This window comes from Nilaparvata lugens, chromosome 12 (genome assembly GCF_014356525.2).
Source record: "Nilaparvata lugens isolate BPH chromosome 12, ASM1435652v1, whole genome shotgun sequence".
Classification (NCBI taxonomy): Eukaryota; Metazoa; Arthropoda; class Insecta; order Hemiptera; family Delphacidae; genus Nilaparvata; species Nilaparvata lugens.
This window is the reverse complement of record NC_052515.1, coordinates 32,931,671-32,954,489: the sequence shown is the minus strand read 5'-3', so window position 1 is coordinate 32,954,489 and position 22,819 is coordinate 32,931,671. Positions and strand designations below refer to the sequence as shown.

The following is a 22,819-nucleotide window of genomic DNA, read 5'->3' as shown; positions in this document are numbered from 1 at the left end:
TGTAGAGATTCTGTAAAGTTTTTGTTGGTCATGCATGATAAATGACTCATTTTAGTAGGTCACGTGCCGACCGAGAAAAAACTCCCGCCAAAACCGTTGTGGAAGCATGAGGAGAAGAAGAAGAATTGGTGGTGAAAGGAGGAGTAGGAGAAGGAGGAGGAGGAGTAGGAGGAGAAGAGACCAGAAAGTGTGTTAGGATGACGTTGTCTTGAAAATAATACAAAAGGAATGATGCAAAACTTAACTCAGTCAGAAGGTCACACTACTTAAGAGACCCGTATTCATATAACACTGTATATGTCTCCTAGTTTGATTTCTTTTTATTCTTCTTCTTCTTCTTCTTCTGCTTCTTGTCAATTTTCTTTTATTTTAAGTTTGGCTGAAGGACGAAGCAAGCAAGCGACTAGGCTATTAAGCAAACAGTCTCAGACTACAGTCATGCCAGTGACTAAATCTTGACTCAAATTCTTGAAGCTGTCAATCCTCTAAATTTTTTGTCATAAATTTAATTTGATAACTGAATTACACTGAAGGAATTCATTTTTCCAATTATTTAGAAGTGAAGCAATTTGGATCCTTGAGGTGGATATTTTCTGGGAATAATAGTAATATTTCTAACTAATAGAACAATTTGCTGAACACCAAGGCTAGGCATACACCAGTTAGTCAAGACAAGACATAATCAGACACAATACTTCACATAGTTGCTTATGACGCAACACACACTGATTAGTCATTGCAATTAGACATGTCTTCATAAGCAACTATGTGAAGTATTGTGTCTGATCATGTCTTGTCTTGAATTGCAAGCTGATTTTTTGTCAACTCAAGCCGATTACTGTTGACTACTGTCTGTTATCACGGTTTTGGCCAGAGTGTTAGAACGGCACTGTATGAGAGACTACCTGCGTCACATAGCTTCACGAAATAGCACTATTAGCTGAAGTTAACAGTGAAATTTTGTACAGAAACGCTCTATATCATGGCACATTTTCCTATGCTATCTTTTCACTTTGGTATTTACCAGAGACAAGAAATATAGCTTATGATTATCCTCTATCTATGGTATTACCATAGAGAAACAATAGCGTAAGTAGATATCCCATGGTATAGGGCGTTTATGTCGCAACTTTTACTGTTATCTCAAGCCGATTACTGTCGATTATTGTCGATTTTTACTGTTTTGACCGGGTAAGAGTATATGAACGGCACAATATGAGAGACTACCAGCGTCATAAAGATTCACGGGAAAGAACTACGTGGACTATCATCTTGGGATAACAGTAGAAGTTGCGACATAAACGCCCTATACCAATGGATATCTACTTATGCCATTGTTTTTCTATGGTATTACATTCTAGAGTTCTTCTTCTTCTTTTTCTTCTTCTTCCTCCTCTTCATCATCATCATCATCATCATCATCATCATCATCATCTTCTTCTTCTTCTTCTTCTTCTTCTTCTTATCGTGTAGAACAAATTGTTATCGTTATCTGTCAATCATTTCGTATTCACATATTATAAGATGCGGGCTTCAGCCATGTTCATTCTATTAGTTGACAATGCTCACTGAGAATTCCGTTACATTATCACTCACGCATTAGTCTCAAGATCAAACGGACCTCATCTCTCATTTCTCATTCAATTTCATCTCTCATCTCAATAGAATAATTCCCTTTCAATCTTCGAGAATGTTCGTTAACTACTTGAAACATGGCTGTGAAAATATTATATAGGAATAGTTGATGATATAACAATACAATAAAGACTATTTATAACGCAGGGTAGCTTTCTATAGGGTGGGGGTGAGTTAATTGTAATAGAATGAACGAACAGTGATTGAAATGCTGGATGTGGAGAGGACGCTCCCCCAGGGCGCTTCCTTGATTTAGTGACAAATTGGTGTGAGTTATATGGGTTGGTGTTGATTGGTGACTTATATATTTGACAGTGGTTCATGATTTTGAGGGTTAAATTTGATAGAAAAAATTTGATTCATTTGTAGTGGAATTCGAATTTTGCTACTGACTGTGAGATCAAACGGTTACGATTTTGGTTTCGTTTGCTCTTATCTGTCTGTGGATTACATTTTTTCTCTCATTTCTCTGCTTCACCTTCTTTCTATTCATCATTCTTTGAAAGTTCATCTCCTTGTTCTCTTTAATGTGGGTAAGTATATCTTCCTACATGGTTTCCTAATTATATACAATATCGGGGACCGAGCTTCGCTCTGGAATACAAAAGCATAAAACATTTATTACGAAAGAAGAAAATATAAAAACATTCATACAGAAATGTTCTATCTAATCACAGTAAATTGAGATTAATTCCCAGAGGAATGCAAAAACTTCACTCAAAAAGGCCCAGTTGCACAAAAGCCGGTTAAATTTCAATCCTGATTAACTTCACGTGAACCAAATCAGAGAAGACCATTTCAAAAAGATGGATTTACTGGAATTAATCAGGATTGAAAATAGCCCGGATTTTTTGCAACCGGCACTAAGTACCTGATTGAATGATTACAAAAGTTCAACAGCTGAGTAATAATTTTGACACAGTCCCACACACATGAACTCGCTCATTCACTTCCATCACCAACAGACGACGAAATAATTATTAGCAGCTGTTTTTCCAAGGATGAATAATAATTATACTTTTAATTTCCTTCAGCGAGTTTTCACAGGGATGAGACTTAGTGCAATCGAATCGTTATATTATAAACCTACTATGTTCTGAATTTCGTGAGAATCTTTAGAGCCGTTTTCGAGATCCGGTGCAATACAAACATATAAACATCTAAACATATAAACAGAAGTTGCTCGTTTAATAGTATAGGATTTTCCTCTTTTAAAAATACCAAATTCTCCTTCACTTTTGACAAATTATTAGATTCCTTTTTAATTTGTCCCTCTCCTTTCATGCTCCTCTTCTTGTATTTTTCTTCATCGTCATCCTCCTCCTCCTCCACCTCATCATCATCTCCTTTTTACTCTTGATTTTATCCCCCGTCATCTTCAAAAACGTTATTTCTCTACCTCTTCTTGTCACGTACAATCTCTCGCTCATACCTGACGATATCCTCTCTCTCTCCTTTTCTCCTTCATAATGTTCTTCTTCTCCTTCTTCCTTCTCCTCCTCTCAATCTTCTTGTTTTTTCATCTCCTTCTCCTTCACGTCTCCTTATCATTCTTATCATCCTTATCATTCTTCTCCTATTCCTTTTCTCCTCTCCTTCTTTGCTTTTTCTAGGTCAAAATAGTGAAGTTTATAATCAGTGAAATTGAGAGAAAAATATGATACAATATCAATCATAATAAATTGGAACATCTAATCCTCCTTCCAATAACATTCATTCATCATCATCACCTTCTTCTACTTCTTCTTCTTCTTCTACTTCTTCTTCTTCATCATCATCTTCACCTTCTTCTTGTTCATTTTCTTCAACTTCTTTTTCTCCTTCAACGGCTTTGAAGGTTGAACCGTTGAAGTGTTGTTTGTGAGATCGGCTAAAATTGGCGGGAAGTTTCAGCCGTTTCAGTAGCACAGTGGGTGACCTTGGAATCACGTTGTGATAAGTGCCTCCTCTACATGCTAACTGGGACAAATAGCTGTTTGGGCCTTATTTGCCACTCTATAGTCTATATATCTATATACATCTCAAACATACACAGTGCTACGTTATTTGAAAACGACAAACTATAACTATATACACGCCGGTTATATCCAAAATCCGCCAGTTATAGTACAATCTATATCTATATTCATCCAAAACACACTCACTACTTCGTCATCTAAAACGGCAACATATACAACTATATACATGCCGAATTCGCCAACTGTTATATGGGCGAAGTTATAGCTATTTATAAGCAAGATATCATTGAAAGACCTTTTGATTAGGTTAGGCATAGTTGAGACCCACTTGAATACAGTTACGCAACAGACTATTCTGTTCTTTTTTGACTCTCATTTGAGCTGTTACTTTTTTAGAACGTTCTTTTCTAACTAGCAACTATCTATGAGTTGGAAGTGTGCCAAGTAGAATAACGAGTTTGTCATTGGATAGAGCTTGTCTATGAATATTGGGCTAGTCTGGAATTGTACTTTATTATATGGGTTGTATGTTGTTTTGAATGTGGTTGATTCTGTTAATAATGAATCTCTCACAATCACTGGATGCTATGATTTTATTCTAATTTAAATTTTGACAATTCTTATACTCGGATAAGAGTCTCTAGGAAGCTATTGAAAACAAACAATCAAATTCTAAGCATGGTATAAATAGAAATACAAATCTCATCACCCTTTTAAATTATTTAATTTGTGATAAAATTATTTAAAATGATAATGAGATTTGTATTTCTATTTATATTACAAGTAGCCCTAAAGAAAAAAGACAATGAAATGGCATATCTATACATGGTGTATTTTTCTGTATATTTGCAGTGTTCTGAACTGCCCATTTTTATGGTCAAATATATCGGCAATTGAGTAAAACATGAACATAATCATGGAATAGGAAAGTAGAATTTCATTCAGAAAGTATGATTTATGAAGTCATATGAAATTGGCCATATTGGTCTTATTTCACATTTAAATGCCTATCACATTTAAACGCCTTGAATCATATAATATATTCTATTTCTATTTACAGAAATTCCTCCTTTACATCCATTCATTATATTTTAAGAATCACTCACAATACGATATTTAATTTCATTTAAAGTCGCCAGCTACATCACTTTAGGGAGGTCCATGTTATTATGGAAGTATTTGATTAACATTTGTGTTGCTATCATTATCTATCATTAGACAGAGCAGATAGCCCTATCCTTTTATAGTTCTGCCACGTCGCCATATGTTTTTTTTACAAAATAGATATACTAGTAGTTCTGTGTACAGTAGACCTCACGCAGTATTTCTCATCCACAAGTACCTGATTGAAACTGTAGACCTTATGGAAATACAGCAATAGACTGGCTTGTCCACACATCTGTGTAATCACTTGTCAGCTGATTTATGATGAATAATTCTATAGTCTGATTTTTACTCTAACATTGGCGTATGAAGGAGGCTCCTTTTTCCTTTTATATTATCCTTGGAATGCAAAATTTCCAAAAACCTTGTATATACGTCGACGCGCAATTAAAAAAGGAACATACCTGTCAAATTTCGTGAAAATCTATTACCGCGTTTCGCCGTAAATGCGCAACATATAAACATATAAATATTTAAAAAATTAAGAGAAATGCCAAACCGTCGACTTGAATCTTAGATCTCACTTTGCTCGGTTAATAATTGATGAACAAAATCATAGCCACTTCTAATACAAGGCCCCGGTCTACGATATTGCAACGTCGCAGTGTAGGCCTAGATTCCAATGCATGATTGGTAAAAAATATTTTTTAAAATACCAGCTGCTCTTTTTCACCAATCATGTATTAGATTCTAGGCCTACACTGCCACGTTGCAATATCGTAGGCCGGGGCCTTGTATTAGAGGTGGTTATGACGAAGTATTCGATTTCAATTATATAAACTATAATTCGTCATAATTATGTAAAAATACAATTCGTCGAGAAAATATGATTTTCAATGATTGAATAGTGAATAATAATTAAAATATTAATATTCTATAATTGAAATAGAATATTTCGTTTATCAATTATAGAAATTCATTATTCAATCATTGAAAATCATATTTTCTCGACGAATAGAATAAAATTCATTATTTTAAACAAGATCGAATCGTTGGTATTATGTTAGATGTACCGGTACCCAGCTATCCTCTAAAGAAAGCTGTGACAAGGCAGAGAATGGGCAACAGTGTTCTCCTATCTTTCTCCACTGCAATTTTAACATGGATCTCACTTTAGTGGGACTGACTTCTTCAAAATATATTATAATAGGTTGTTTTATTTAAAAATGAAGTTGACCAGTAACTTGATAAAGTAAACAATTATCGTAACTTCCTAACTTAACAACCTTGGTTAGTGGAGATACCCAGGATCTCGTATGACGCAGTTAGCCCAACTTTCCTTGAAGCTCGCAGTTTTGTTTCTTGGAACCAGAAAAACAAAACAATCCACAATATCCTTGATTGCACAATATTCATCAGCAGAACAGAAGCCACCAGATTTTGGCGCCTAATCGTACATTATATTGTTTTTCTCGTTCAGCTTGTTTTGAACTTCAACCGGCTTTTGTTTGTTTTTCAAAGGTTGGCGCTCTTTTTTAAAGATACAATGCAACAGCCAATCAGAACACTTGGCGCGTGCTACCGATTGGAAGCTCTGTCAGGTGTGCAGCTCCTAAATATAGGTAGCCGCCACTTGGTGTGCTGATGTGCGAAGGAGGAAAAACAACGAAAACAACGGGGGAGAAGAAGAAGAATAATACATGAAGAAGCAGGAGAAGGAGAAGAAGAAGAAGGAGATGAAGGATGAAGAATAAGAAGAAGGAGAAGAAGAAGAAAAAGAAAAAAGAAGAAGGAGCTGCAGGAGAGTAGAATGATGAGAAGGTGGAGGAAAAAGAAAAAGTATGAAACTTGGTCAAGTCGCTTGGTTGATGATAATGCTACCGCTATACGCCAAGAGTAAAGTGGTTTGAATTGTACGGATGAAGAAGGGAATGCAAAAGAGTGGGATTGAAGAGAAAAAATAAGAAGGAGAAGAAAACGAAAAGAAGAAAAAGAAGAAGAAGAAAGATTACAAGGAAAAAAAGATACGAGAAGACTCCAGGAGAAAGAATAATAAAAGTAAGAAGGAGAATCTGTAACTGAAGAAGGCATGTTGAAGGTTGAGAAGAAGTATATGTAATGGAATGTAGAAGAATAAACCAAGAGAAAGCAATAGAATTTGACAGTAACTGTGATGCGACAGAAAGCAAGAAAAATAGAAATAAGTAAAAAAATTATGGAGATAAGAGAATGAGGAGGACAAATATAGAGAAGGAATAGAAGAAGGTAAAACACAAGATAAGTGATAAGAAGTTAGGGGAATGGATTTTGAAGTGGAAGAGTAGAAGAGACTGAAAAGACAGGAAAAAGTGATGAACCTGAATTTTGGTGAGAAGGGGGAGACATGATGAAACTGATGAAGAGAGGGGAGAGAAAATATCCAGGAGAATGGATATTAGGTCAGGTGCACATTAACGACTGGAATAGAAATTTGAAGACAGAAGAACTGGGAAGAAATGAAACAACAGAAACTTGATAGACTATTTACAAGAAGATAATGAAGGAGATGAAGCAACACAAAAGAGAAGTGAAAGAAAGGAAAGAGAGATGAGAAAGAATGAGAAGAAGAAAATAAAGTAAAGAAAACAGAAAAACTGAAGAACAATATTATTTAATAGCAGTTCACGAGCATGATTCAACAGGATTCGGACTGAGCGCGTGCTTGTCTTGTAGGCCCTTGTGCGTGCGGGGATGTTAAGTGACTACAAGTGAGATGGAGTTGAAGAGGGGAAAGGAGAAGAAGAAGAAGGTGGAGAAGGATGAGGATGAGTAGGAGAAGGAGAAGAAGAAGAAGGAGGAGAAGGATGAGGAGGAGGAGGAGGAGGAGAAGAGGAAGAAGAAGAAGAAGAAGAAGAAGAAGATGTTGACGGAGCAGGAGAAGCGGAGATGGAGTAGATTTGTGAGTAGTAGTATAGTATCCTCCAGTGTCTATTTTTAGCACTCTCAGAGAGTCCTGTTGTGTGTCCCAATTCGCGAAAATACGGCGCAAAGGAGACTGGTTCTCGTATGTTTTTCTCTCTTTTTTCACCACTATTCCCTCCTTTTTTCTCTCCTGATCTGGTGACTTGTGAAGAATAACAACTTTCCTATTCAGTAGTTGAATTGGCGCGATTTCAAAAAATTTGGTCGAGCCTACTACATTACTAGTATATACGGGTAGTGTTTAGAATTTTGTCAAGGTTAATATGGTAGTAATAGAGAGGGAAGTGCTTGCAGTATTGGAAGTGTTAGGCCTGGTTGCACAAAAGCCGGTTAAATTTTAATCGTGATTAATTTTACGAGAATCAATCAGAGAAGGCGTTCTTGAAAAGAAGGCTTCTCTGATTGGTTCTCGTGGAATTAATCATGGTTAAATTTTAACCAGCTTTTGTGCAACCGGCACCTAGATTGATTGAGTAATTTATTTATGTAGATCACATTATTATACTGATTGCTCATGGCTTAGCCACATGGATATACCTTAGCTACAGGGATAGGGTGCATCAACTGTAGAATTCTGAGAGGGTAGAATCGAATAAAACACCAACATTATAAATCCAATCAAGATATCAACTCTATTAATTAATCAATAAATCATTGACACATACTGATTGATTGGCTTATGACCTACTATATGGCTTATGGCTCATACTGGCTTATACTCACTTATACAATAGCTTACAATAAAGAAAAAATATAGATGAATTTACATAATATAGACTAAGAAAATAATGATTGGACTGTATATGAAATGAAAGAATCAATTTGGAATAACTATAGATAAAATTGTTATGCATCTACATAAATTGGCGGAGCTTTGGACATATCAATGTATATTCTTCGGAAAGAATATTCAAAATATCCTTCCCACTAACTCTCTACCAAAAGGAGAGAAATTTCTCTACCTAGAGGGAGAGAAATAGGAGTAGAGTAGGCTTCGGTAGGTTAAAGAGAGAGAATCTATACTAGTAAATTGAGAAAACCCAAGGAAGGACTTGGATGAATGAGGAAAAACATTCATACAATAAGTACATCATCAAAATGATAGGGAGAGAAAAAATAAGGTAACCTTGTGCTATTCCTCTCCCAAATTTATATAAGGTTACACATAGTTCGAAATAGGTCGAATCTTGTAGTTGCTCACTTCACTAAATGTTCAGACCTTAATAATATGTTCACAAAGTAGATTTTCAAATTTAGATGCTTCAAAACCAAAAATAGAACAGATATTTCACATGATTATGACTTCGAACTGGGAAATTCGATGGAAATAAGGCAAGAAGTCGAAAATTTATGAGAAAGGTGCTTGAGAATTTGAATGAAAGAGGAGTTAAGAAAACGTTTGAAAAAGATTCGAAGAAAATCAGGAAATTTGGAGAGCATATTAGAAGTTGATGAGGAAGAAAATAGGAAATTTGAAGGGATGAGTGAAAGAAGAACAAGAGGGTGGATTATAACGGTGTAAAACAAAAATAATTATTCAAAAGTGAAAATTTTATAGACCTGAGTTTCATAAGAGTTTATTTATAGCAACGTTTAGAACGGTGGAGATACCGTTGAAATTAGATTCTTCTAAATATTTTGAAGCATATTTTCAATATGTATTCAATTTATTTCAACATTTACAATATTTTATTTGATTAGAGGTGTGAAAATTGTATATACCGAAGTATCATAAGTATTCATTTATAGTAACGTTTAGAATAGTGGAGATACTATTGAAATTAGATGCTTCTAAATATTTTATGCATCAATATTTTATCCTATACTATTAAACGAGCAATTTCTGTTTATATGTTTAGATGTTTATTATGTTTTTATTTCACCGGATCTCGAAAACAGCTCTAACGATTCTTACGAAATTCAGAACATAGTAGGTTTATAATATAAAAATTCGATTGCAATAGGTCTCATCCCTGGGAAAACTCGCTGAAGGACATTAAAAGGATAATCATTATTCATCCTTTGAAAAACAGCTGATAATAATTATTTTGTCGTCTGTTGATGATGGAAATGAGTTCATGTGTGTGGGACTGTGTCAAAATTATGACTCAGCTGTTGAACTTTTGTAATTATTCAATCAGGTACTTAGTGCCGGTTATAAAAAAGCCGGGTTATTTACAATCCTGATTAATTCCAGTAGATCCATTTTTTTGAAATGGTCTTCTCTGATCTGGTTCACGTGAAATTAATCAGGATTAAAATTTAACCGGCTTTGTGCAACCTGGCCTTTGTGAGGGAAATTTTTGCATTCCTATGGGAATTAATCTCAATTTACTGTGATTAGATAGAGTATTTCTGTATGAACTATGCATTTTATTATAATCTCTTCTTTTGTGATAAATGTATTATGCTTTTGTACTCCAGAGCGAAGCTCGGTCCCCGATATTTATTTGTATATTACGTTTTATTTAAATTCGAATTGAGTCAAGTCCTTACAATACAAGATCAAATTGAATTCAGTCAAGTTATTGCTGGCCCTCCTTCATATCTACAAGACAACTCTGTATCACCTTCTTCATCACCCTTCTCTCTTCTTTCTCCTTTACAACTCTTCTCTATGTTTTCCTCCTTTTCTCACACCACCTCCTCCCACTCGTACTGTCTCTCTTCCACCCTCTGCACTCTCGCTACTCTCTTCACTATCGGTCCCCGATATTATTTTCAATACGTACTAAATCTATTCCAAAATAAACAATATTTTATTGACCGAGCAGAGTGAGGTCTAAGATTCAAGTCGACGGTTTGGCATTTCTCTTAATGTTTAAATGTTTATATGTTGCGCATCTACGGCGAAACGCGGTAATAAATTTTCGTGAAATTTGACAGGTATGTTCCTTTTTTAATTGCGCGTCGACGTATATACAAGGTTTTTGGAAAATTTCCACTTCAAGGATAATATAAAAGGAAAAAGGAGCCTCCTTCATACGCCAATATTAGAGAAAAAATCAGACTATAGAATAATTCATCATAAATCAGCTGACAAGTGATTACACAGATGTGTGGAGAAGCCAGTCTATTGCTGTATTTACATAAGGTCTATAGTTTCTATCAGGTACTTGTGGATGAGAATACTGCGTGAGGTCTACTGTTCACAGAACTACTAGTTTGATTAGAGGTATAAATTTTATAAGAAAATATCCAGAATGTTCAGGTCTTTGAAAATACCTGAAGCTCCATGTAACCACGTTTTCAAAGCCAAAGCAGGACACTAGGACAAACAACATGATAAAAACAATACGAAATAAATAAAAAACCAACAAGACACAGTTGAAGTAAACACATTTATGTAGTGATATGACCTTCAGACCGCCTTCACAACTGTATATACATCTATCTATATATATTTACTGTGTGGTATTACATAGAGAGCAACTTTGTTGCTCACTCAGACAAGCGTCGTGTTTCGCTTCAAATTTTGCCGCCAATATGTGCCTCTCGCACGCCATTGGTCGAGACGACCTTGGCTAAGAGCTGCCGACCAATCACATTTCACCTCAGGATTTAGAGCTATTGGTCGAGTGTCTGGGTTGGAGAAAAAAGTTGAAAAAACTGATGCAACTATGAAGATTGTGTTGTTGTTTTCGAGTTGATGCCATGTGTTTATTGTTGGAGTATGGTTCTTAATATCGTATTAATGATAATTATGCGACATTTTCTTCAGGATACATTTTCAAAAGAAGTCTCATTACTTATCGAGGAGTGAATAATAATGAAATTGTGATGTATTGAGATAACTAATGTGGTAGATTTGTCACAACATTTTTGTAAGATTCAGTCTCTTGTAAGGCTGTTTACACATAATTTTCATGTATTTAACTAGTAGTTCTGTCAACAGTAGACCTCACGCAGTGTTCTCATCCACAAGTACCAGATGTCAACTGTTTTAAATGTTAACAAACTCAGTTCACGTTTGAATTTGTATTCCATATTATGATATGATTCATCCAGTTCCGTGATGATCTTTCTATATGATGAAAATTATTTTTTTAGAATCAAAAATATAATAATTTCTCCAGCATTATTCAGTTCATTTGTTTATTTTTATTCACCTATTAAATTAGTTTTTTCGAATGTGAGAATATTGATACTGATGGGCACGCATAATAATACCATGACTGCAAAACCAAATATTGAAACCAAAGACCTTAAAGCTGCGATTATACCAAATTTATTAAAAGAATGTTAATAACTCAATCTTTTTAGATTATATTAGATTGAACATAACTTATCATACACATGATGAACATATGTGTTTGTCAACTTCCATTCAATCTAATAGAATCTATAAGGATTAAGTTATAACCATTTTGTTAATAAATTTGGTGTAAACCCAGCTTAAAGATGCATACCTCTTTAATGTCTTTGATTGAAACTATGGACCTTATACAAATACAGTAATAGACTGGCTTCTCCACACATCTGTGTAATCACTTGTCAGCTGATTTATGATGTATAATTCTATAGTCTGAATTTTACTCTAATATTGGCGTATGAAGGAGTCTCCTTTTTCCTTTTATATTATCCTTGAAATGCAAAATTTTCCTAAAACCTTGTATATACGTCGACGCGCAATTTAAAAAGGAACATACCTGTCAAATTTCATGAAAATCTATTACCGCGTTTCGCCGTAAATGCGCAACATATAAAATATAGAAACATATAAACATTTAAACATTAAGAGAAATGCCAAACCGTCGACTTGAATCTTAGACCTCACTTCGCTCGGTCAAATATACTGTGTAAGAAATTGTATCACACTGTATTCTCACAAGATATTGGAACATGCTTCAATAATTTGATCTCTGGCTGATTCACATTACATGTATTTCTGATCCAATGATATTTTTTACAATAAGGGTTCAAAATGTCCCAACTTTCAATTATTAAGTTGGTGGATATTCTAATGGTGTGGTCCACATAGTCTAGTCTGTAATGATTGAAATATCAACGCCTAGTTTAAGGGTTAAAAAGACTTGGATAAGAGTATCATATAATCTACTTCTTCATTCACTTGTCCTACACCTCCTCATTCTTATTCATTTTCTTCTTCTACTTGATGTGCTAATTCTTCTTTTTCTTCTTCTTCCTCTACTTCTTCTTCTTCTTCTACTTCTTCTTCTTCATCATCATCATCATCATCATCATCATCATCATCATCACCATCATCATCATCATCATCATCATCATCTCATTTAGCCTTCCCATCTCTTTCGTCTTCTTATTCCATTTCTTTTTCCTTTCCGAAACCTCCTTTTTATTCTTTTCATATTTCTCTTTTCCTCCTTCTTATCAGATTTTCCCTACTCAAAGTAGTAGAGTTTATATTGGTAAAATTTATAAAAAATTTGTTATAATATCAACTATAATAAGTTATAATTTTTAATCCTTGTTTCAATAACACTAACTTATCAACACCATGATCATCATCTACTCCGCTCACTCCACCTTATTCTTCTTCTTCTTCTTTCATCATAATCATCATCATCTTCTTCTTCTTTTTCTTCATCATCCATTATCTTCTTCTTCTTCTTCATCATCATCATCATCATCATCAAAATCATCATCATCTTCTTCTTCTTCTTCTTCTTCTTTTTCTTCATCATCCATCATCTTCTTCATCATCATCATCATCACCATCTTCTTCTTCATCTTCTTCTTCTTCATCATCATCACCATCATCATCTTCTTCTTCTCCTTCTTCTTCTCCTTTTTCTTCTCCTTCTTCTTCTCCATCTTCTTCTCCTCCTCCTCCACCTATATATATTCTCTTTCTTATCCCTCCTAACCTACCCATCCCTCATCTTCCTTCTATTTCATTGAATTTTAAATGGGTTCAAACCGTAATTCGACCACTTCCGCCGCTCTGATATATTAAACAAAGCCTGGTGGGCCAGTTTAAAGGGCCGAGTATTATTTTACATTACACCGTTCATTCTCCTTTCTGCTCTTATAATAATAATTGGTGTCAAAGGTCTCAGCTACTGTAAATGGAAGACCTCTCTCTCTCTTTTTTTTCTCTCTCACACTCTCTCTATCCATCTATCTTTCACCAGAACTGTTGTAGGCCTCTGATATATTCTCTCTCACTCGCTCTCACTCTCTGTCTATCTATCTATCTTTCACCAGAACTGTTGTAGGCCTCTGATATATTCTCTCTCACTCGCTCACTCTCTCTCTCACTCTCTGTCTATCTATCTATCTCTCTTCAGAACTGTTGTAGGCCTAATGCTATCTACTACATCCTATCTGATGCACCGAAATTAGGCTACAATGTATGTCTCAATGGAATAATAAGTGTGCAGCTGCTTTCTATATCAAGGATATTCTACTCCACATATTATGAGTTCGTTTTCTCTCAATTTGAAATTAAACCACCATAATTTCGAAATACTTTATATCAATCCAGGAATGATTATTAGTTTAATTTTAAAATCAGTTCATTTTCTAGCAATAATTATAGATAATACTGTACATCAATCATTGCAATATTATTAGTTTAATTTCAAAATTAGTTCCTTTTCTAGCACTAGTAGTTCTGTGAACAGTCGACCACGCACTCAGTGAGTTACATTGCCGTGTTGTTATGTTTTCTCAAAAATTAATAAATGATTTATCAATATTTAGAATGTCTAGAAAAAATCCTAAATAAACATAGAGCTTTCTGTCCTATCGTACCGTGACGTGTCGTCCCGGAATGTGAGTGTGAGCGCTGTTATCAGGTCTGGCTGCAACCGTCTACACCGTTGATGGAAAGATACATTAATTTTCAAGATGTTCGATGTTTTTGAACGGGTAGTATTATATTCCACTAGACAGCTGATTTATGATGAATAACTCTAAAGTCTGATTTTTACGTTAATATTAGCGTTCAAAGGAGACTCCTTTTCCTTTTGTACTATCCTTAAAATGCAAAATTTCAAAAAAATGTATGTATACGTCGACGCGAGATTCAAAAAGAAGCATACCTGTCAAATTTCATGAAAATCTATTGCTGCGTTTCGCTGTAAATGCCCAACATATTCACTATTGAGAGTATAGCATATTGAATGGAATGGGAAAGTTTTGGAACATAATAATGGATTCATGTAAAAATTGAACTATGAAGTCATCGTCTTTATTTTATTATGATTTAAGTTGAAGTTTTAATAAGTAGCCTCAATAAGTAGGCTTTCCAAAACAAGCTGGAGTTTCAAAACATAGTTAATTGATATTTATTTATTTATTCATTCATGGAGACAACAGGTAAAAACCCATTTACAATAGTTTCCAACATAATACAGTTTCAAATAAAAAGAAGATAGAAAATATGAGAAAATAATAAATTATAAAAATAGCTGGATATGAACATTAAATTTAATGATAAAGGCTAAATTTTGGAACTTTATTCTTAAATCAAATCTCTTGTATCGACATGATAATTTAAGTCAAGCAACAGTAGAACTTTTATGACTAAATCATGCAAATGTTAATATACTACTGCATCTTCGAACTAATTTTACATTTTATGAGTAGCAGTTAATTCACTTCAACAAACTGACGTCTAGTTCAGTTGAATGACTTTTACGAACGCTTTCAACTAATTTTTCAAACTATAACTGAATTTAACTAACATCTACGAACTGCAGTTTATTATTATAGCCTACATAATCGTAAAAATTATGTCCTTTTTATATTTCCGTTCACTTATGTTCCAAATTGACTCAACAGTGTCTTCTTCTTCCTCCTCATCCTCTCCTTCTCCCTCTTCATATTCTCCTTTTTCTTCTTCTTCTTCTTCATCTCCTTCTTCTTTTTCTTCTCCATCTTCTTCTTCTCCTTCTTCATCATCATCATCATCATCATCATCATCATCATCTTCTTCTTCTTCTTCTTCTCTTCTTCTTCTTCTTCTTCTTCTTCTCCTTCTCCTAGCTCTCTCCCTTCTCCTGCTGCCTTCTTTTTCTACTATCAACTCCGGTCTCCATCGAAATTCTTATCTCCAGTTTCCACTCATTCAACATCAATTAATAGACGATTTTTTACGACTTAATTGGCTTTTTTTTACGACTCTTAAAAGCAAAGAAACTCAATGTTGCCTATCAGTCAAGGCTGAGCTAAAGAACAATAGTGATATCTTTCTTTGTAGTATCATTAAACTTGACCTTTCAGTTGTAAGACTTTTTTGAGTTACTTTTCCACCTAATTGAGCGCAGCAATCAAACGATTAAGAGATTCGGTTCAAGGTTAGAAAATTTTGAAGTTGAGTTTTTTACTGTTATCAGGTTTTGAAATGAAATTGGGTGATACAAGATAGGTTTCTAACTAAAGTTTGCTACTGTTGAATGCGAAAAGATAAGGTGATCCCTTGAAAAATACACTGAAAATGCTCTCAGAAATACATGAGTTTTTAAGAATTTCTGGAGCACTTCACTTTGATTCTACAATAATAAAGTAAATTTATTGTGTTAGCGCATTTGATAAATTTGTAAACTTCTATATGAGCTCAGGAAAATTCAATGTTTTGATATTAGTTTCCTCGATCCTTTTCTATAGGGTCGTGAAGATAAGGATGTAGCAGATATTCATATTAAATGAATACAACTTCATATTGTTGGTTTTTTCAAACAGTTGAATATCCAGGGTTTAGTAGTTACAGTATGAGTCGTATTAAAACGCACATTGAAAAGATTCTCTTTTCATTCATATTATTACAGGTTTTTAAAAGCTACCAGCAGAAAAATTGAAGATTCCTAGTCCCAATATTGAGTATTGGAGGTGTTTTCAGACCTGTTATCAAGGGTTTCCGAAGGTTCAGTGCCCAAGGCCCTATGCACAGTGCACAGTAGCTTACAGTGCAGTAACACACCACTATTATGTCAATAAAGGTGCACCCTAATTCAAATGTAAATTAGTTTTCTTCCAGCCCTATAGGGTGTAACAATAGAGGACTGCACTAGAAACACGAAATTTCGGGTCTGTAAACACATTGCATTACAGGTTTTCATCCAGGACTTTATAAATATATACTTTTTATACACAAAGTACCTCTATATATACTAATGCAACAAGTAGCCCTTTGTAGCCAGTTAAAAGGACACACAATTATTGAAAAAGGGCCCAGCCGTGGAAAAAACTCCAGGACTTAAAGGGACCTGAATTTAGAAGGATAATTGAGTTTTTTAAAAGGTTGGGGTGAATAATGTGGGGTTTTTTTCATTTTCTCACAGTAGTTTTATTGCACTTTTCCCACACTTTCAACCGTGTTTTAAAATCAACGAGGTTTTATAAAATTGTGTTTTGTAACTTAAGGATATTTTGTAAATTAAGGTTTTTTTTTGCAACACAAATACTGTAGTAACAATTTGTACTGATGTAGATTTTCAAGTATAAAACACTTATTGACATGAACAACTTCTAAATTAATAAAACAAAATAAATCTTTATAACATGAAGATGGTGTGAACCGAAAAGAGTTGTTCAACTATTTTAAAGTTTTTTAAAAATGAAGGGTGCTATAAGATTTATTTTGTTTTATTAATGTTCAAGTATGTTTGTAGAATAAACAATCTGTATCACTCCTCTCTGATACATTGTATCAGTTTTTGCAAAATTATAAATAATTTGTGATGAGAGAATTAATTATGTAAAACTGTTCTATATTTCAAGCAGAGCTAATTTATTGAGCTTATTGAGATATTCACATAGTTTGGCAGCGAGTACATAACCCGAACTGGAGTAAGAAACTATTCTGTAGCTCTATTGATCTAGCAAAATTTAAATATTGTCATAGAGAAACAATAGCTTGAGTAGATATCACATGTTATAGGGCGTTTATGTCGCAACTTTTACTGTTATCTCAAGTCGATAGTCCACGTAGTTCTTTCCCGTGAAGCTGTGTGACGCTGGTAGTCTCTCAAATCGTGCCGTTCATTCACTCTCACCCCAACAAAGCAGTGAAAATTGACAATAATCGACAGTAATCGGCTTGAGATAACAGTAAAAGTTGCGACATAAACGCCCTATACCATGGGATATCTACTTACGCTATTGGTTCTCTATGATATTGTGCAGCTCATATAACTACAGAAACAACTAGAAGGTATAAGATATAAGCTTGTCTATGATATAACTAACTGTGTAAGGCCTTATGCAGATACTTGGTTTAAACGGAGAAATGTTAGCTGTTCGTTTAAACTCCCTATGAAACACATTATGATAAATGCTATGCTACCATGTCTACATGTAAACGTGGTTAAGAGTTAAACGTACTGTTAGCAACATCGGGGCACCGAGCTTCGCTCGTTATTTTTATTTATTGATAAACAGAACACAATTCTCTAAAATGATCGTGTTTATATTTCACAGCTGGCTATACGTCATCTTATGAATTTCGTGGATGCGATATTCTGATTTTTCACATACTCACTCGCTCACTCACTTTTTTACTATCCACAGCTGTATCCGCCAAGGATGAATTATCCTTTAAATGTCGTTTAGCGAGTTTTCCAAGGATGAGACCTAGTGCAATCAAATCTTTATATCATAAACCTACTATGTTCCAAATTCAAAAGTTCAAAGTTTAGAGCCGTTTTCGAGTTTCGTTGAACATAAATAAACAGATATAAAAATAACCAGATATATAAATACAGAAATTGCTCGCTTAATATAATAGGATATGACCCTAATGAATTCAAAATTGACTGTCCTCCTATTTGGATGTGACTGCTGTCAAGTTTTCAAAACTGAGTTTATCTAATAGAAATATTTCCTCTAACTATACGTTCAACAGCGAGAATGTATAAATTTCATGGATGTGTGATTTGGGTCCTGCAATATAATGCTCTAATGAGCAACTGTTCGTGCAGTGTTCGGTTGCATAATCAGCTCCTTCAAGATGCATGGACTATCAAGCGCTCTAATATATACCGTACTACTGTACTTCTGCAAGTATCCCTTTTAAAACTTCAAGTATCATCGACTAATAACGTAATGGCATCTTCTAAACCGTATCTTTATTATTCTATATTCTGTAGTCTATTGATTGATACAATAAGTACATCATCAAAATGATAGGGAGAAGAAGAATAAGGTAACCTTGTGCTATAAATATAAAGAAAATAAAAATCTCACTACCCTTTTTTTGAAATATTTTATCACAACATGTTTCGGACATTGATGCCATTTTCAAGTGATAGTAGCCATATTCAAGTGATCACTTGAAAATGGCATCAATGTCCGAAACATGTTGTGATAAAATATTTCAAAAAAAGGGTACTGAGATTTTTATTTTCTTTATATTTATAGCACAAGTAGCCCTATACAGAAAAGAGATAACCTTGTGCTATTCCTCTCCCAAATTTAGATAAGGCTACACACAGTCCGAAGTAGATTGAGTCTTGTAGTTGTTCACTTTACAAGGTATCATCCCTTAATTACTATTTTCACAACGTAGTTTCTTGAATTAAGATGCTTCAAAACCAAACATCGGAGAAATATTTCACATTATTATCACTAAAATAGTAAATATTAAAGAAATAATTCTGCAGGATCAAAAAATCAAACTTAATATTCTGAAACCACAGCTGAGACTATATCTAACGGTATCTTTACTCTATGATAATATACTCGGTTCCCATCAGTTCAACAATATAACTTTGTAATAATTGGTAGGAACACAATTGAATAAAGAAAACTTTTGGAGCTTCTCTGAAGCTCCTCCTTTTCTACTGAGCACGCCTAAACTCATAGCAGTTGAATCAAAACTGTATCAAGGTGTAATTTTCACACTAGAAACATAGATGTTTTGGTGTTTCTCCATATTGGCCGAGACTAGACACAGATGCTATTTTGATAATAGAGATCTTCAATATTTCGTTTGACAACGAGATGCTTTTTTCCATTTCACGTTAGTATCAAGATGTTTTGAATCAACATCATTAACCATTAGTCTCAAATCATACTCGAATTTCCTGAAAAACATATTTGAAAATAATCAACTTCTGAAGATAATAAAATAATTCAAAAAATTCCTACCTGTTAAATGTGATTGCCTCTTGAAAGCAGCACCTTTCCGCACTCTACGAAGACCATCCTTGCATCTGTCATTCTCCTCCATCCTCCTTCTCTCTTCCACTCCTCCTTCGTTGCCGCTTCCCTCTCCGTCTCCATCTTCTCCTCGAATCCGTTTCAAAACATCTTCGTCAAAGTCCTTTTTCTCACCCTCATTATTATTATTACTACTACCATAATCACCCCCTTTACTACTAGAACTAGAAACCAAGTCTTTTTTGAGGTTAACGTTTTCCGTCGTCGAGTTGGTAACAATGTCGAAGTCGTACTGATCCAGCATACGTTGACGGTCGTTGAATAGTTGATCGTTGATCAGTTTTGTGGTTTCTTCGGGGTTGGGTGCCCCGAATAGACAATGGCCGCCTGGTAGTAAAAGTTTTCTACGTTTGAAAGCGATGATTTCGCCAATAGGTGAGTAGGTACTGACGAAGTTGTGGATTACAATACTGGCTGAGAGGACCATTTTCATTTTTCGTGTACGATACTGTTGAAACTCAAAACTAAAACATGTAATTCGCACTCAAAAATACGTTGAATCAACTGGTTGGTAGAGTTTTTCTGTGAAGAATAGATTTTTAACACAGTGTTGATTAAGCTAGCACGAAAATATACGTTCAAATCAACTGGTTTCAGAAGTTCAAAAATGGAAAAACATATAATTCGCACTCAAAAATACGTTGAATCAACTGGTTGGTAAAGTTTTTTCTGTGAAGAATATAGATTTTTAACACAGTGTTGAATGAGCAAGCACGGAAATATACGTTCAAATCAACTGGTTTCAGATGTTCTCTGAAAGTTTTCGTCGAGCTCTCAAGTATTAAATCACAAACGGAAAACTAACACATTTATGTAATAAAAAATAAGCACCTACTATCAACAATTTTCACAAGTTTATATTTCAGAAAGTTCAATTGAAACACTGTAAAACAGTAATGGTTGTAAGTTTGTATCTACTAAGAAATAATATCTTTGAATCTATAAGTTTTTCAAGTTGTTTTTTTCTATAAACTTCAACAAAAACACGTAGAATCACTTAACAAAACGTTGATATAAACTAGATAATAGAGAAAGTTCAACTTAACAAGTGGTACGTTGTCGAAAATACGTTGAAATTAATAAGTTTTCTTCTGGAAGTTCAAATAAAACACGTGGTGATCACTCAAAAATACGTTAGAATCAACAAGTTACCAAAGTTTCTAGTAACCTCTTCTTGAAAAATACGAAGTAAAACTTGTATGATACACAATTTCAAATCACTTTAGTAGAGTCCAAACGATTTCGACCCTGTTTCTACACCGGAAAGGCTAAACTGTAAACCATGTGACACACTTTTGAAAAAATACGTTACAACTGCGTTACCGTGACCGTAACGCTCGATGTGTCCGCTCCGAAAGAACGTTACGAAGTGATCCCTACCACGCGGTGTTCCTCAGTTTTATTTCGAATTCAAACTACATTCTCCTTCACCCCCACCCCTTCTCGCCGCAACCAATCAGAGCGCTCCTGGCCCAACGACTGTTTGGTTTTTTGTCCTTGTTGCACCCACTACAGGAGTTTGGTTGTTAAAAAGCGCGGGATCTCGGGAGAGGCCTCACTAAAAGCACGAGAATGGGTGTTTAGTGTGGCCTTGCCTGGTCACACTGGCAGTGTTGGTTTTAATAGGGGAGTAATGATGCTGTTTATGAGGAAAGCTGACAGTTGAGAGTGAATCTGACCCCAGAAGCCGGCCGGTAAAAAGAGGAGCAGACGATTTTTGTTTGTGAGAGGAACGGTGACTCAGAGACTGTCTGCCTATCTGTCTGGAAATATCATGTCTGGAAACCTTTTTTTTTAAATGAACATCGAAATTACATTCTCCATAGGATGACTCAGATTTCATTGTCTCAAGAAAAGGCTTATAAGTAGGGATGGGTATCGATACATCGATGTTTAGAAACATCGATGTTTCAACATCAAACATGTTTTAACATCGATGTTTACTGTTCGATGTTTTTCACTTATCGATGGTTTTACCTAGACATCAGTCATTCGATGTTTTTCCCAACAAAAAGGAATTTTTCAATCAGGCTCTCTGTATTTTTATGTGAGACTGTTTGGATACTCTTGAAGATTTACATAACTGTGGCCCTTGTCAAGGTTAGATACCTATTTATAATTGAATAAGAGGTCGGATTTTTCGTTTCTTAGGAAGAAAGAGTTTTTCTTATTACAAGTGCTTTCATCAACATACGTTTAATACCAATTATTAATCTAGCTCTGGAATAGAGGTCCTCGTATTGTATGGAGTGTGGATAGCCATAAAAAACACCTCCATTCATTCTCATTTCCTAAATAAAACTATCAGGTATTGAATGAATACTATTATGAGTAACAATGATTGCTAAAATTAGCTTAGGATGAAATCTCAAGGCAGAATCTTCGAGGATATCCTGAAAGGTTTCTGACTCAACTATTATTGGATTTCTTTTTTATATTCGATTAAATATCAATCTCCGTTGATAACGTAGAGTCTGATTACCTACAACTACAAACAATTTATTAACTTACAGTTTCGTTGCTGCCAATCAATAATATTTCTTTATTGTTAACTACATTTTAAAAGCTCTGTCCCTTTCTTTTACATGTACATAAAAAAGGAAATTGATTTTAGTATCTGAGTTACTCTAAGGATATAATAGTCTTCCGTAAAATGTACGGCAACACGTCGATGTTTAAAACATCGATGTTTACTGTTCGATGTTTTTCACTCATTGATGTTCAGGAGAAAAAAACATCGATGTTCAAAACATCGATGTTTTGTCTTTCGATACCCATCCCTACTTATAAGGCTGTAAGTCTTAAGTTCTCTTCACATCATGAGGATCCAGACGGATCGCGTCCACACGACGTCTTATGTCGTCCGTTTTCCTATTTTTGTGCTCACAAGCTCAGTTCGTCATCAACTATGGAAGAGCTAGTACTCTTGGCCATTTTTTTTTGTGTGTAAAAAAAAGGAAGGAAGGTAGAGTCCATCGTTCACGTTGGAGTAGGGACTGGTTGTTGAAAAGACACAA

The 22,819-nt window shown here is 34.6% G+C and overlaps 1 protein-coding gene across 1 annotated transcript in view; it reads right to left on the bottom strand.

The window, feature by feature from the left end:
- LOC120353899 overlaps positions 1–21,186 on the bottom strand; it is a 34,789-nt gene extending 13,603 nt beyond the window's left edge. Inside the window, exon 1 of the mRNA XM_039439372.1 lies at positions 19,731–21,186. Coding sequence (XP_039295306.1) covers positions 19,731–20,235 — 505 coding nt within the window. The 5' untranslated portion in view covers positions 20,236–21,186. The remainder of the gene's footprint in view (positions 1–19,730) is intronic.
- Positions 21,187–22,819: the final 1,633 nt, after the last annotated feature.